The sequence below is a fragment of the Ahaetulla prasina genome, chromosome 4 (genome assembly GCF_028640845.1).
Source record: "Ahaetulla prasina isolate Xishuangbanna chromosome 4, ASM2864084v1, whole genome shotgun sequence".
Taxonomy (NCBI): Eukaryota; Metazoa; Chordata; class Lepidosauria; order Squamata; family Colubridae; genus Ahaetulla; species Ahaetulla prasina.
In genome coordinates this window covers 104492694-104506252 of record NC_080542.1, presented here as the reverse complement: position 1 = coordinate 104506252, position 13559 = coordinate 104492694, and the positions used below count along the sequence as shown (strand labels likewise).

Here is a 13559-nt window from a genome sequence, read left to right as displayed (position 1 = left end):
TCAGGAGATGTCATTGAGTAAAATGTGAAACTCACAACGACGCTCTTGCTTAGCAACCAAAATTTTGGGCTCAATTGTGGTCGTAAATCAAGGACTATCTCTGCCTACCTCTGCATGGCAACCTTGTCCTAGTAAACTCTTTCTCTTTTCTGGCAATTTTTTTATTAGAGACACCAAAATAATCCAGATGATAGAAGGTTTCCTGCTGGAGCAGGGAGTTGGATCAGATGGCCTCCAAGGTCCCTTCTAACCCTGTTATTCTATGATTCCGTAAGGATCTCCTGCTGGAGCAGGGATTTGGACTAGATGACCTCCGAGATTCCTTCCAGTCCTAGATTGCTGTGCTGTTTCAAAGCATCTTCTGAAGCCACGTCTAGTGCTAGGATTTGTGGTCCTTCCTCTCCTTTTTCTCTTTCTCCCTTCCTTCTTCCCTTCATGTATCTATCTATCCATCATCCATCCATGCAACTATATGTCATCACTTTCCCCTCCCTCCTTCCCTCTTTCTTTGTTGTCTCTCCCCTTTCTTTTTCTCTCTTTCCTTTCTTTCTCTCCCTTCCCTTCCTCCTCCTGTCTTTCCTTCTAAGGCTAGGAGACCAGAAGTGAAATGCTCCCGGATCAGACCGGCTTGCACGATCCAGTAGTGATGGCAGCTGCTGGTTCGGAGGACCAGTAGCAAAAATCCCTGGCCCCGCCACCTTGCCTCTGCTGAGCCCCACCATCAGCAGAGGGTTGTTTTTTTTACTTTTAAAAGGTTTTGCTTCAGCTGAAACATGCCTTTAAAAGTAAAAAAAAGCCTTTGAGGATCCCGCCCCTCAGTTGAGATTGGCAGAGCCTTTAAACTTAAAAAAAAAATGTAAAGGCTACTCTGGGGATCTCACCTGAGTTCCTCATCAGCAGAACCTTAAAAAACATGTTTTCTGTAGAAAACATGTAGAAAACCTCCTTTTAAGAATCTAAGACACCATACCTGATTACTGATCGACCTCATGGCTTTTTTCCCAGCTGGAAAGCCCCAGTTTCATTTTCAGCACCAGACAGAACTAATCTAACTTAGCTAATCTATTTCATCACTGAGTGATTAATGCTGGTTGGCTTTGCTGGCTGAGGAACTCTGGGAATTGAAGTCCACAAACCTTAGTAATAAAATATTTGTGCAGCTTTCTGAGATTTGGTGTGTTTCTGTAGTGTTTCACTCTAACTACACAAACACACAAAATCTCAGAAAGCTGTATGTGGTATCGTGTGTGTGTGTGTGTCAGTTGTGTTGTGTGTGTGTAAAGTGTGAAAGTTGGTTTTTGAGCTTTTTGTGGCTGTGTGAAGTGCAGCTGCTTTTACGTTGAGTCAGTTGTGTTGTGTTGTGTGTGTGTAAAGTGTGAAAGTTGGTTTTTGATACGTCTTATTGTTTTTTTAAACTTGTTTATTATTTTTATTATTTATTGTTATTGGCCACACCCACTTAGCCATCTGACCACAAGCCATGCCCACCAATTAAGCCACGCCCACAGAACTGGTAGGGAAAATTTAGATTTCACCCCTGTAGGAAACCCACCCGAAACAAAAACTTTGGATGAAACTGGCCATTGCCATCCGGCTTATTCAATCCAAGACACACACACACACACAAACAAACTTCAGTGATGGTAAGCTGCAAAGTGCAAACTAATGAAAACTTTTTTTTTGCAATGCTTGTTTTTCTCAGTCCCAAGCCTCTCCCGATGTTTTCCTCTCCATCACAGCACTGGGCTGCAAGGGGGGAAACCTTAGGCACGCGCACAATGAAAGAGGATCCTAGGCACTGCGCTCAATTAGGGAAATGAGAAAGGGAGCTGCTGGCAGGAGGGAAGAGGAAGGGCAGGCAAAGAAAACGGTTTCCTTCCTTTTTTTTTTTTTTTTTTTGTTTACATTTATACCCCGCCCTTCTCCGAAGACTCAGGGCGGCTTACAGTGTATAAGGCAATAGTCTCATTCTATTTGTATATTTTTTACAAAGTCAACTTATTGCCCCCCCAACAATCTGGGTCCTCATTTTACCTACCTTATAAAGGATGGAAGGCTGAGTCAACCTTGGGCCGGGCTTGAACCTGCAATAATTGCAGGCTTCTGTGTTCTTAATAACAGGCTATTACCAGCCTGAGCTATCCGGCCCTTCACGCTGACTGCTCTGTTTCCCCTCCCCATTAAAGAGGATCCTGGGCACTGTGCTCAATAGGGAAATGAAAAAGGGAGCTGCCAGCAGGAGGGAAAGGCAAACGGGCAGGCAAAGAGAAAAAGTATCTTCCTTCCCTCATACTGGCTGCCCTGTTGCCATTTTCTCTATTTCAGCGCCTCGACATGGAGGTTCCCCCACCCACCACCACCCAGACTTTTCCTTCCCCCAAGCAGGAGGTTGAGCAAGGAGAAGGCTGCTCTGTTGTCCTTTTCACCATTGCAATGCCACAGAGCTTGCCCCAGCTGCCCATATGGCCTCACTTTCCCCAAACAGGACGAGGAGCATGGAGAAGGCCGCTCCGGTTGTTGCTGGTTTCGCCATTGCAGAACTGCGTAGCTTGCGCCACCAACCACTGCCTAGGCCCCAGCTTCCACGAAGCATTTCTTTGCCTACCTGATTTCCCCTCTATCATGTTTTTCCATCGCGCTTCTCACCATTGTGTATCAGAGAGCACCATGTGACATGCAGCTGAAGGCAGGCAAGCTGGCTGGCCCTCGGAGCCGTGTGGTCAAGGCAAGTGATGGAGCCAGATGGAAAGCAGCAGCAGCTATGCCGGGTGAGTGAGTGGACAAGATGAGTGACTGGGCAGGGCAGGGCAGGCAGGGTGGCACAGAATTTTAACAAGCGGTTCATCCAAATTGGCCTGAACTGGCTGAATCCCACCACTGGTCTTTGCTCAGTTTTGAATACTCTCTGTTGCCACATAATATTCAATTAGAATATACTCTAATTCAGGGGTCCACAGCCCCTGGTCCATAGACCAGCACCAGGCTGTGGGATACAGGCAGCATGCAGAACTACCTCCCTCCCTCTAGTTCGTAGAAACACTCTCCTCCATCAAGTCCCTGGTGCCCAAAAGGTTAGGGGCTGCTCTTCCAGTTTATAAGGAAAATAAGATTAGTATTGAAGCACAATAACTAGCACAAAGAATTCTTCACTGGCAAGTCAGTTCTAAATGAAGCCATTGCTAAATGGTCCTTGCTATCTTGTATGCATCAAAAGCAATGCAACTGTGTCTCACAATCTAGGACTGGAGCCATTCTCTTGAAATCCGTTTCTCTCCAAACCCTCCACTCAGGTGGGGGTGGGGAGAAGAATAAAAAGCAAGCAATTTATGCAGGCAATCTCTCCTTCCCTGCTGCCAGTGTGATCATATGTAAAATAGCGAACTGCTTACTTTGTTGAAATCTCTCTCACTCCAATCTCTCTACTCTACAAGGGGTAAGGGGGATGTGAAAGAAGGAAAAAAAATCACAGGTCTGGCCCAAGGCAGTACATACTGACTATAATGGCATTCATATGGCTGACGGATGCTGTGAAGGTTGTGAATGGTGGTAAATGAGCCATAAAATTACTTTCGTCTGCACTATTGCAACTTTGAATGGTTGCTGACTAAATGGCTGAAAAGTGAGGATATGTAATCTTTCTAAACTTTAAAATAATACAGGAGTATCAAACATCTCACTAAGTATGTCTGCGTAGCTTTTTTATCTTTGCGTCTTTTCATTCATTATAATTAATTTCAGCATTCGCCTTGCTCCAATAACATAGCCCATCAGCAGATATTCCAATTGCATGGACACAAAACTAGCAGGTTCATCACTAAGAGGCATTAAACAGACAGTTGTAGTATTAAACTATTCAAACAGCTTCATCAGTTCTTATCTTTTTCAGAGCCTAATGCATGTAGGCCATTCAGTGCTATATATAGAACGATTGGGGAAAAACTGGATTTTTTCATGGTTGCAGCTTTGATGGAAGATTCCGTCATTTCAAGGTTAATATTTGATAAAGCGAATAGCCTCTGTGCTATCCGAAACCTTCCTGGGTCAGCAAGTGGAGCCAATACGGGATCTGCAAGTGTCACTGTACCATCTTCTGAAGTCATATTAGGCTGCTCAGAGACAGAAAGACATTGATTAAAAATATTTCCACAATAGTGCATTTTTTAAATAATGAAGGCAATTTTTTTATATGTAAAGCTCACTAATCTGGGAATGGAATGTCTGGAAAACACTGGAATTTTATTTTAAATTTCAAATTTGGCTATTGGAAGCTGCCTAACAGTTTTCCATAAATTAATCTTCAGAGATTCAGGAACAGTAGTTTTTGCACATTCTTAATAATGCAACAAATAAGAGGATCAATGCAATCTAATGGTCAAAGTATGCTACATTAGATTGGAAAGCCAAATCCAAATGCCCATTCTCTGGGCAACTTTACTGATTACCAGAATCAAAAGGAGGATAGTTGATTGGAAGAAATGCTGGATATAAATTAAATAAAATAAATAAAAATACTCATCTGCTATTCCAGCCAAAGCTCTGTGAAACAATCTCTTCAATAGTGACACCATCTGTGCGGATACTTTTCTCATAAGCTACAATTCCTAGCAACCTCTCAGGGTAGATTGGGGAAATGTAAAGTACCACTAATGGTTTCAAAGCTGTCAATGAATTTAACTCTTTGTCCTTTTCTTTATCTCAGGCTTTTGGGTTTCTATTTCATGTTCCTTTCCAGAACACTATATAATCCAATTTAGTGTGAAAAGAAACAGCATACCTATTGTTACATATGAAGGCCGTGCAAATCAGCACAAATCCTGATTCTGTTCAGATTTGAGATCTGAAGCAGCATGATTTGAGAATAGATTCAAATGAACCTGCTTTGGGGTTCCATTTAGGGGGAAATGCCCATAGGTTATCTAAATGTCTCTAGATGATTCATTTTTGGTAGCATATCATCAAATGGAATGTAGAACTCCTAGAGAACAATCCTGCCAATGTTCAGCTATGAATCTCTAAGAGTTTCATCATACTGGCTTTTGAAATAGAGGAAGGATCAGTCCCTTAGTCTCCAAATTGTCTAGCAAAAAGCCTGGTATCTCAACTAGTATCTCTAGTAAACCATTGAAGCAATGCCAAAAATGTTCAGGATCTTTAAAATGTTCATAAACAGCTAAAGAAGCAAGTACTTTTTTTTTTCTTGCTTTCCGTGAGCGTCCAGGCTTGGTATGGTAATGATATTGAGAAATGACCATGGATATATCTTTGTGATAATGTTTGCTGCATCTGATTGCCAAGTTCTCTGGGGTGCCAGGAAGATTGCCACTAATGGTTGACAAGCTTGGTTCCTTCCAAGTAGGGCCCCTTTATCAGTGTTACAATTCACTCTGATCGAGCTGGGAATTCTGCATGTTGGTAGAGGCTACTAATACAATGAGACCCAATACCACAGAATAATATACTACATACGCCAGTATTTATATTATAAGAAGTATAATATAACAGTATTATAACCCTGTTCTTAAAAACACTAAATGTTTTAGTGAGCTAGGCATCATTTTAATCATTACTGAGAAGTCAAAGCCTGTCACAACTATATAAATTTTAAGTTTTGACTAAAAGTTGTGTTACTCTCAAAATTGGATAGATAGGGTAGTACATTCCATTAACACAAGACAGACCAAAGTTAAGATCCCATGCAGCCTTATTTTAAAAAGAGAGAGAGAGAGGAATGAATGAAAACAATGCTAGGTTTGGATCTCCAAAAGAACTCATGTAGACAGAGAGGTCAATCCAATTGGCTACTTAGGTCATTGACAGAGACACCATCATAACACCATTACACCTCATATGTCAGCACAACATTGTTTTTTATCTGTAGCATCCCAGAAGCAATAGAAAAACCGTGCAGGACTTTGAAACATTACACAGAGCTTTGAATCAGATCATAACTCAGCTAGCCCTTTGGCTTCAAGGGAGGAATTACTATCACTTCTGCACTGCTGTGGAATAGGCAGATATTGAATTTTTTCTGTTTTATAATCATTTTGATGAGTATTTATGATGCTGTATTAAAATAAATTTATGAAAATCAAGATATATTTATTAAAACGAATTCATACTACTACAAAACATATTCTAATGATCACAGCACAAGAGCAAAATCATAGTAAAACCATCCATTAACAATAAAGCAATAAAATGGGCAAGCAAAAGCAGAAATAACCATTCATACTTCCAAAAGGTGACTCAAAAATCTATCTATATCAAAATGTTTGCTGAACAAATTCCTGCCAATAGTCAGCATGCAACATATTGTCATGGCTTCTTGCAATGGAAACTGGTTTTATCTAAGCAGATCAGAACCATATCTCCCCCCACTCTCCTTTATTGTTTTCCCATGCATTTCAAAAGGGAGTGGTAGATAAGTAACAGTAGGAACTAAAGGACCACATTTGAAGGGGAAAAAATTACAAATATTTGTGTACAAAAGATCTCAATCTATTTCTGATAAGAGAATGGAATTACTATGGCCACAACATAAACTAGAATGGAGGAATAAAAGTGCAGGTGATAGCAATAAATGAACCAAAAAAAATCTAGTTTCAATAAATACTTTTATTAAATAATTGTTAATTCCTACTATCTTATTTAATGGAATGTATGGAGTTTCTATGCATTATTTATTAAGCTCTGTATTATAGGTTGTATTCTGTAGATTTTATTAAGCTTTATTTTATCTAAGTCATAATCTGCAGCAATAAAGAATTTGAATTTGGAAAAAAAAATCTGTCATTTGGGAAAACAGGTATGTTTTTTTAGTATAAGAAACATACCAAATGTTGACAGTGTTTTTCAGGTATCAGATTATTATTTGAAGTACTGTAATTATGACAAAATGCTTATAAAATCAGTGATTGCTTTTTATTCAGTTTTGTACTGATTTTTCTTATCTTTTCTGCTGTGAATTGCCTTAGGAACCTGTTGTTGAAGGATAATGTGTATGACATTAAAATACAATTTCCATTTAGTGCTAGCTAATTTCTTAAGCTGAATGGAATACATATTCCATAAGTGCTGGAACAGATATTGCCATGAATAAGTACCACTAAGAACCAGTTGCTACAACTTATGCTATTGTTAAAACATTTCCAACTTAAATTGACAGGACTTACCAAGAAACAAAGGGTAGGAACAAGCTGGAGGTCACAGCAGGCTAGCAGCAACCATAGGGAATAACTTGACAGTTCTGAAGAAACAAAAGGCAAATAAAAGGCAAATGAAAACTTTTAAAAATATATAAGAATCATTCCCACTGAGCACTGAGTCATGGGCCTCTGAAATCTTACTGAATAAACTCAAGAAAGTAGGGCAGTATTGTTGTGGTCTGTTGGTGGCCTCCAGAGCTGGCAGCAGAGTCGGATAGTGAGGAGGCTGGGGAGGAACATGGGACAGTCCTGGAGTCTGGGGAAGGCTTGGACGAGGGCTCTGCATCAGAGGCAGAGATGGGACCAGGGCCACCTGGGAGTTAGGTGCAGACGACGGAGCCTCCAGAATCGGACATCAGCAAGGCAGAGGAACAGGGGGAGCCTGTTCCCAGTGTGTGCATGCGCAGAGCTGCCAGAAGGCAAGAACAGTTAAAACAAAAGGGACGACTCTGGAGTAGGGCTTGGAATTGATTGGCTCCTCCTATAAAACATAAAGGAGGAGCAAAGGCACATGGGCCTTTGCAGGAATCAACGTTGTTCATGCTGGCCGGTTTCACTTCTGCAACTCCATTTTGACTCTATGCTCCGTGTAGCCTTGCAAAGTTAATTGCCAATTAGGTCTTGGCAGCATGTCAAAGGAGATAAAGGTGGGTGCTTATCAGACTTATCCCAAAGGACTGTGGCAAACTTCTGTCGGATTCTTTACAACTATTTGGGACTCATCTGTGAATGAACAGAATTCACAACCATTGAAATAAAAAGAGGGTTTTTGGGACTCATTGTGTGCTTTTACTGTATCAGGAAACCTAAGTCCGAACAAGTATGTTCTCCAAGTCCACGTAGAATCTAGAATCTCCCAATACAGAACAATTTATTTTGTTCCTGAAAGAGAATGTCTTGAGAATCTATATTGCCACGCTGAAAAGATCATTCCTGTAGTTTGATGTACCTCACAACTGAATCTTGCCTTTAAATTACTATTGCTCAGACAATCTACCATTCATTCTTGCATTTAAAAGGTTTGACAAGTAAAGTCTGACTACTTCAAAACTGCATCTCCAAGCACGTTGTAAGATATGATTCAGTTAGAAATGAAAAGACTCAGGAGACAACTTCAGCATATATTCAAAAAACATGACTAGAATGGAAAATAAAAATTGTATCTCAAAAATAAAGATTTCCTCTCTTTATTAAATGGGTGGATAGCATCATTGATAAAGAATACAGGTAGTTCTCGAGTTATGACCATAAAGACATAACTCGTGATGGTTAAAAAGCAAGAAGATGTGACTGACCAGATTTTATTAATTTTGTGGTGGTCAGTAAGCAAACCCTGCAGTTGTCAAGCAAACCTGTGGTTCAGTATGAGCTAATTTTGCTGAAAACTGAGAGTTAATATCTATTTTTTTTTATTATTATTTTTTTGTTTATATTTATATCCCGCCCTTCTCCGAAGACTCAGGGCAGCTTACAGTGTGTAAGGCAATAATCTCATTCTATTTGTATATTTACAAAGTCAACTTATTTTTTCTGATATTTTCAACATTACAGTAATAAAAACTGATCAAATGAACACAGGATGCTGCTAACAACCATCAGTATCAGTTGGTCATTGATACTTGAACTGCAGTCACACAATTGCCGTCCCAACTGTAGAAATTTTGAATCTGGGTTTTAGTATTCCTCAGATAAGTTCCTCAAATTTTAAACAAGGCAACCAGTCATAAGTTAAAACTACCTGTGCAGAGTGTTTATGGTATGAAGAAGAGCCTGGATATATTGAATTAGACAAGGTGTTCAAGCTCAACTTCATATACACTTTTTAAATGAATTGAAAGGCTTGCTGGAGATATGAGTAGAACTGGGTGTGAATGATACAGACACTAGTGAAAAACAAATAAATGATAAAAGACTCCAAAAACAGGTAAGAGGGTAACAGAAGATCAAAAAAGGACCTTCAGATGTCTTTAAAGAAAAATTAGAGAAGGAATTTTTCTCCCCCAATACTGAGTGATTCTGTAGGAGCACCCACTGGATGAGCAATCAGATAGGTAGGCAAAAGAATAAGTGACAGAAACTTAATGCATGATAGGATCAAAACAATGTAATCAACCGTATCAAAGGGAAAAAAATGAAATTAAAAATCCCTGTTTAATTTAACAACAAAAATAATCTGAGATTATAAAAAATTGTAGTTTCATTTCAAAGAACTTCATGGGTCCAATCTGACCTGTCAAAGAAAATCAATACTTCAACACTGAGAAAGAGTTTTCCCCAAAAAAATCTCCTTGACATTAAAGATTGATTAGAGCAATGATTCACAAACATTAAACTGGGCTCTAAGTAGGATTTAAAGTAAATCATTGCAATGTAAAGTCTGTGGCGTTAAATCTTACATAGGTGACAAATATAGTAACAGAATCTTTGCAAATATATGAATGTTAATCTTGGAAAAAGTGAGGGTTTCTATAATGGTGGGATTTAAGTTCCCAAGGGTGATTAGTTCTAAGACTCTAGACAAAAGATCCAAGCCTATAATCTTTATTTTATCAGTGAATCAGGAGTCAGTGATCTGAACACAGAGTGAAGAAATGATAAATATGATCTTAGTATGATGTCAAGAGACAGAAATTAAATACTAAGCATCTGTAAAACTAGGGTGAGTCACAAAGATATCTAGGAAATGTAATGTAAAATCTAAAAAAAGATTAGTTTTGTTTAACAACAGCCTTTTTGTTTAGAGAGTCTGAGTTTCAAATGGCAATTAATGATCTAAGAGTTAATCACCTGAGATTATTAAAATGATATTAATAATCATTTTAATAATAATAATTAATAAGTAGGCAATTCTAGTCAGCATTCTTTTCCTTTGATTAGTTCAATTTCTTTCTAAATTATTACTTTTAAAACAGATTCCGAAGTCCTGTAATTTGTACCACTGATATAAAAGCTTGAACCTTTCTTGTTTCTTTCTTAGTAGCAGTAAATAAATTTAGCACACAAGGCGAATAATATTCACCATGTGAATCCAAATGAGAAAGCTATCATTTAAAGGCAGTTGAGGTTAAATAATTCCTATGTAGAAAGCTAGGGAGGTGACCTTGAAGCAAATTTTTTGGAAACCCTTATATAAATACTGTGAAGGTAATAATAATAATAACAACAGAGTTGGAAGGGACCTTGGAGGCCTTCTAGTCCAACCCCCTGCCCAGGCAGGAAACCCTACACCATCTCAGTCAGATGGTTATCCAACATCTTCTTAAAAATTTCCAGTGTTGGAGCACTCACAACTTCTGCAGGCAAGTCGTTCCACTTATTAATTGTTCTAACTGTCAGGAAATTTCTCCTTAGTTCTAAGTTGCTTCTTTCCTTGATCAGTTTCCATCCATTGCTGATGGGTGAAGTAGTCCTTAAGTCTGTGGAAATACTAGAAAGACACTCAAAATGACTTGGCCCTGATTCACAAGAGGCATAAGAGGAAGGGGAGAAGCAGTCAGACTTACAAGATTTTGTTATTATAGCTTATCTCAATAAACTTTAATTCTGATTTCCTAATTAGGTCTACCTTGAAGGGTTGACATTCAAGCATCATGCATTTAGTTCTGCATTCCTTTATGCACCAAGGATTTCCTCTACATTCACAAACGGAATTTACAAAGTGTTTTTCCTCTGTACGCATGATACAATAATGTGAAACAGCAAACCCTACCTGCTCTGAACAAAAAATAATTTTAGAAGAAAACCACTTGCTTATTTATTCTTTTGTACCTGCCAGAGCACTGAGGAAGAGATGAGCTGCTAGGAAAAGCTCCTTATTGTGAATCTGTTGTTTGCTCTGTAAATGTATTCCCACAAGCTGTAGAAATTCTTCTAAACATGGTTTCTCTGGGGATTTTAATTCCTCCATTGCTATGTTACCTGGACTCCCCACAGAACATATACTGTCCAGCTGCAAAAACAAAATAAAAAGGGAACAGACACAGTGGGCAGATTTAATTATACTCAGAATAAAGTTAATCAGACCAAGTTTGACTTCCAATTGCCTCGACACCTCTATTATGTTTCTTTCACAACAATATGAAAATGGTTTTTCACCGCATTTTTTAAAAAAAATTCTCAATGTACGTTGAAGTTTCCTATCCAAATGTTAAGCAATGTTAAGCAACTCTGCTTAGCTTGTTCTGAGATCATCCAAAGTTGGGTAGGTGATGCTACTTGCGGTGATCCAGAAAATAATGATGCTCAAAATCAGTCAAGTCCAATAAAAATTTTATATTATGTGAAAACCTGACTCTTTTAAACATTAACTCTATAATGGTAGGAAGTGCGGGAAAAAAGAGAAAAACAGGATGAGTAACGGTAATGTGGATACATTCAGGTCTAACAATATTGGGAATCAGATTAAAGATAGATCAACCTGGAGACAATCCATCTATTAATTACCAAGATAACACTGATTTGATAGTAACAATCATTAAAATAATTATAGGTAGATAATTAGAAACATAATTAGAAACATTTAGAGCAATCAAAACTACGTTCCTTTCTTCATAAAGAACAAGCTTTTAAAAAAAGAGGAAAATTACATGTATGATTGGGAAATAAAAATTACCACATTTTCTAGTTGCATCACTGTTTCTTCATGAAGCAAAAGGTCACAGACCATTTGGTATAATGTTCTCTGCTTTTCTTCTGATAAATTCATAAAAGGTTGGAACTGGGTCTTTAATTGGAGGACATCTGAAAATGTATTATGCATGCATATTTAATCATTAAGTAGAATCAAGTTGGAGAAGCTAATCCAATTCTGAATGTAACATACATTAATTTCATTTAAAAGATAGTGTGTGTTTGTTTCTGTGTGTGTATGTGTGTGTTTATGTGAGCATGCATGTTAAAACTGCAACACATCATATTCATTTGCCTTTTTATGGAGGGATTTTTTTTAACAAAACTGATCATTTTGATTCTGATTCAAATTTCAAATATTCATCCTATGATTTCATCAGAGGAAATTTGTGTATACATAGTATTAACAGTGAAAATCAGAATTCAAATGAAATACATTTCTGTAATAGTTTGAATGTTGCCATGTGCTAGGTTCATGCAAAGACATAAAATGACTTGTTTGACCAGCATATCATATGAACCCAATCAATCTTAATTTAGTTAGCAAACCATTGTTAAGAGACTATAATTTAGTGTGATACAGTTTCATTACATCTCCCCCACCCTCCTGAGGGGCCTGAACTCCCTAGCCTTGGATTCCATCCACTTAATAATTACGACAGGGAGTATTTGGATTGTGCTTGAGTGAAGGTTGTTGAGATGTCATGTGACATCTCACTTAATGGCCACTTCACTCAACAAAGTTTGTGGTCCCAATTATAATTCAAGCACTACTTGTCTCTCTTGAAGTAGTTAACTGAAAAACTGCACATTCATGTAGTTGTAAACATTATTATTTGGAATAGTCTGCAATATGTAAAATCACAACAGAGTGGTCTATATATCATGAAAAAGAAGTAATCTTGAGAAAGTATGCACAGTGTAATACTCTAGAACAGGGGTTCCCAAATGGGAGTGCAAGACAATATTCCAGGGGGTGCGAAAACTTGGGTTTAGAAGTTTCAAAATTACAGTGTATATGCATAAGTATATGCATATAATTATTTACTTTTGTAAGGGGTGCAAGAATATATCAGAAGTGTTCTAGGAGTGTGGGGTATAGAAAACATTGGGAATCCCTGTCTAGAAATAAGCACTGTGCTTTAAAATTGCACTGCCAACATATTTTCATGTCTATAAATTAAGAGAGAATTTATGACTCTTTATTAAATAAATAAAAAATTAAACTCTATTTTATTCAGTTTTTTGTTTAGTACAAAATCCAACAAATGCTTTTGGAATTTACCACCTTGTTTGTGTACTTTACTAGTCACGTCATTTAACTGCTGAAAATGACTTCTTATCTTATTTTAGGATTAAGAATGTATCTTTTGCTACAGAAAGATAAGAGTTTTACACACACACACATGTATGTATGTATGTATGTATGTATGTATGTATGTATATAGGCTGGGAAGTTGATACCAATTTTGATTTGGGCTGAGCCCTTCAACTGAGCAAATGGGTTTTCTAACACTGTAGGAATCACAATTTCTTCCTATTTATTCAAATGAACACTTTTCCTTCCCCCCCCCACTACTGTTACATATAAAATTAGCTGTCTTTGGTTCTGCAGGGCAGAAAACAAAGTTCATTCATAAGTATAATGTATTATCAATATATAAGCATTGCATTAGTTTATATGGTCAATATCTATAGTTAATTCCACACATAATTTGTTTCAAA

The 13559-nt window shown here is 37.8% G+C and overlaps 1 protein-coding gene across 3 annotated transcripts in view; it reads right to left on the bottom strand.

Annotated features, from left to right (window-relative positions):
• Window positions 1–527: 527 nt before the first annotated feature.
• Window positions 528–13559, bottom strand: part of GSDME (gasdermin E) — a 31699-nt gene continuing 18667 nt past the window's right edge. For all 3 annotated transcript variants that reach the window (XM_058184147.1, XM_058184145.1, XM_058184146.1), the window contains 4 exons: window positions 11818–11945; window positions 10974–11154; window positions 7173–7246; window positions 528–4106 (listed from right to left, as the gene is read on the bottom strand). In XM_058184147.1, coding sequence (XP_058040130.1) covers window positions 3867–4106; window positions 7173–7246; window positions 10974–11154; window positions 11818–11945 — 623 coding nt within the window. In that variant the 3' untranslated portion in view covers window positions 528–3866. The remainder of the gene's footprint in view (window positions 4107–7172; window positions 7247–10973; window positions 11155–11817; window positions 11946–13559) is intronic.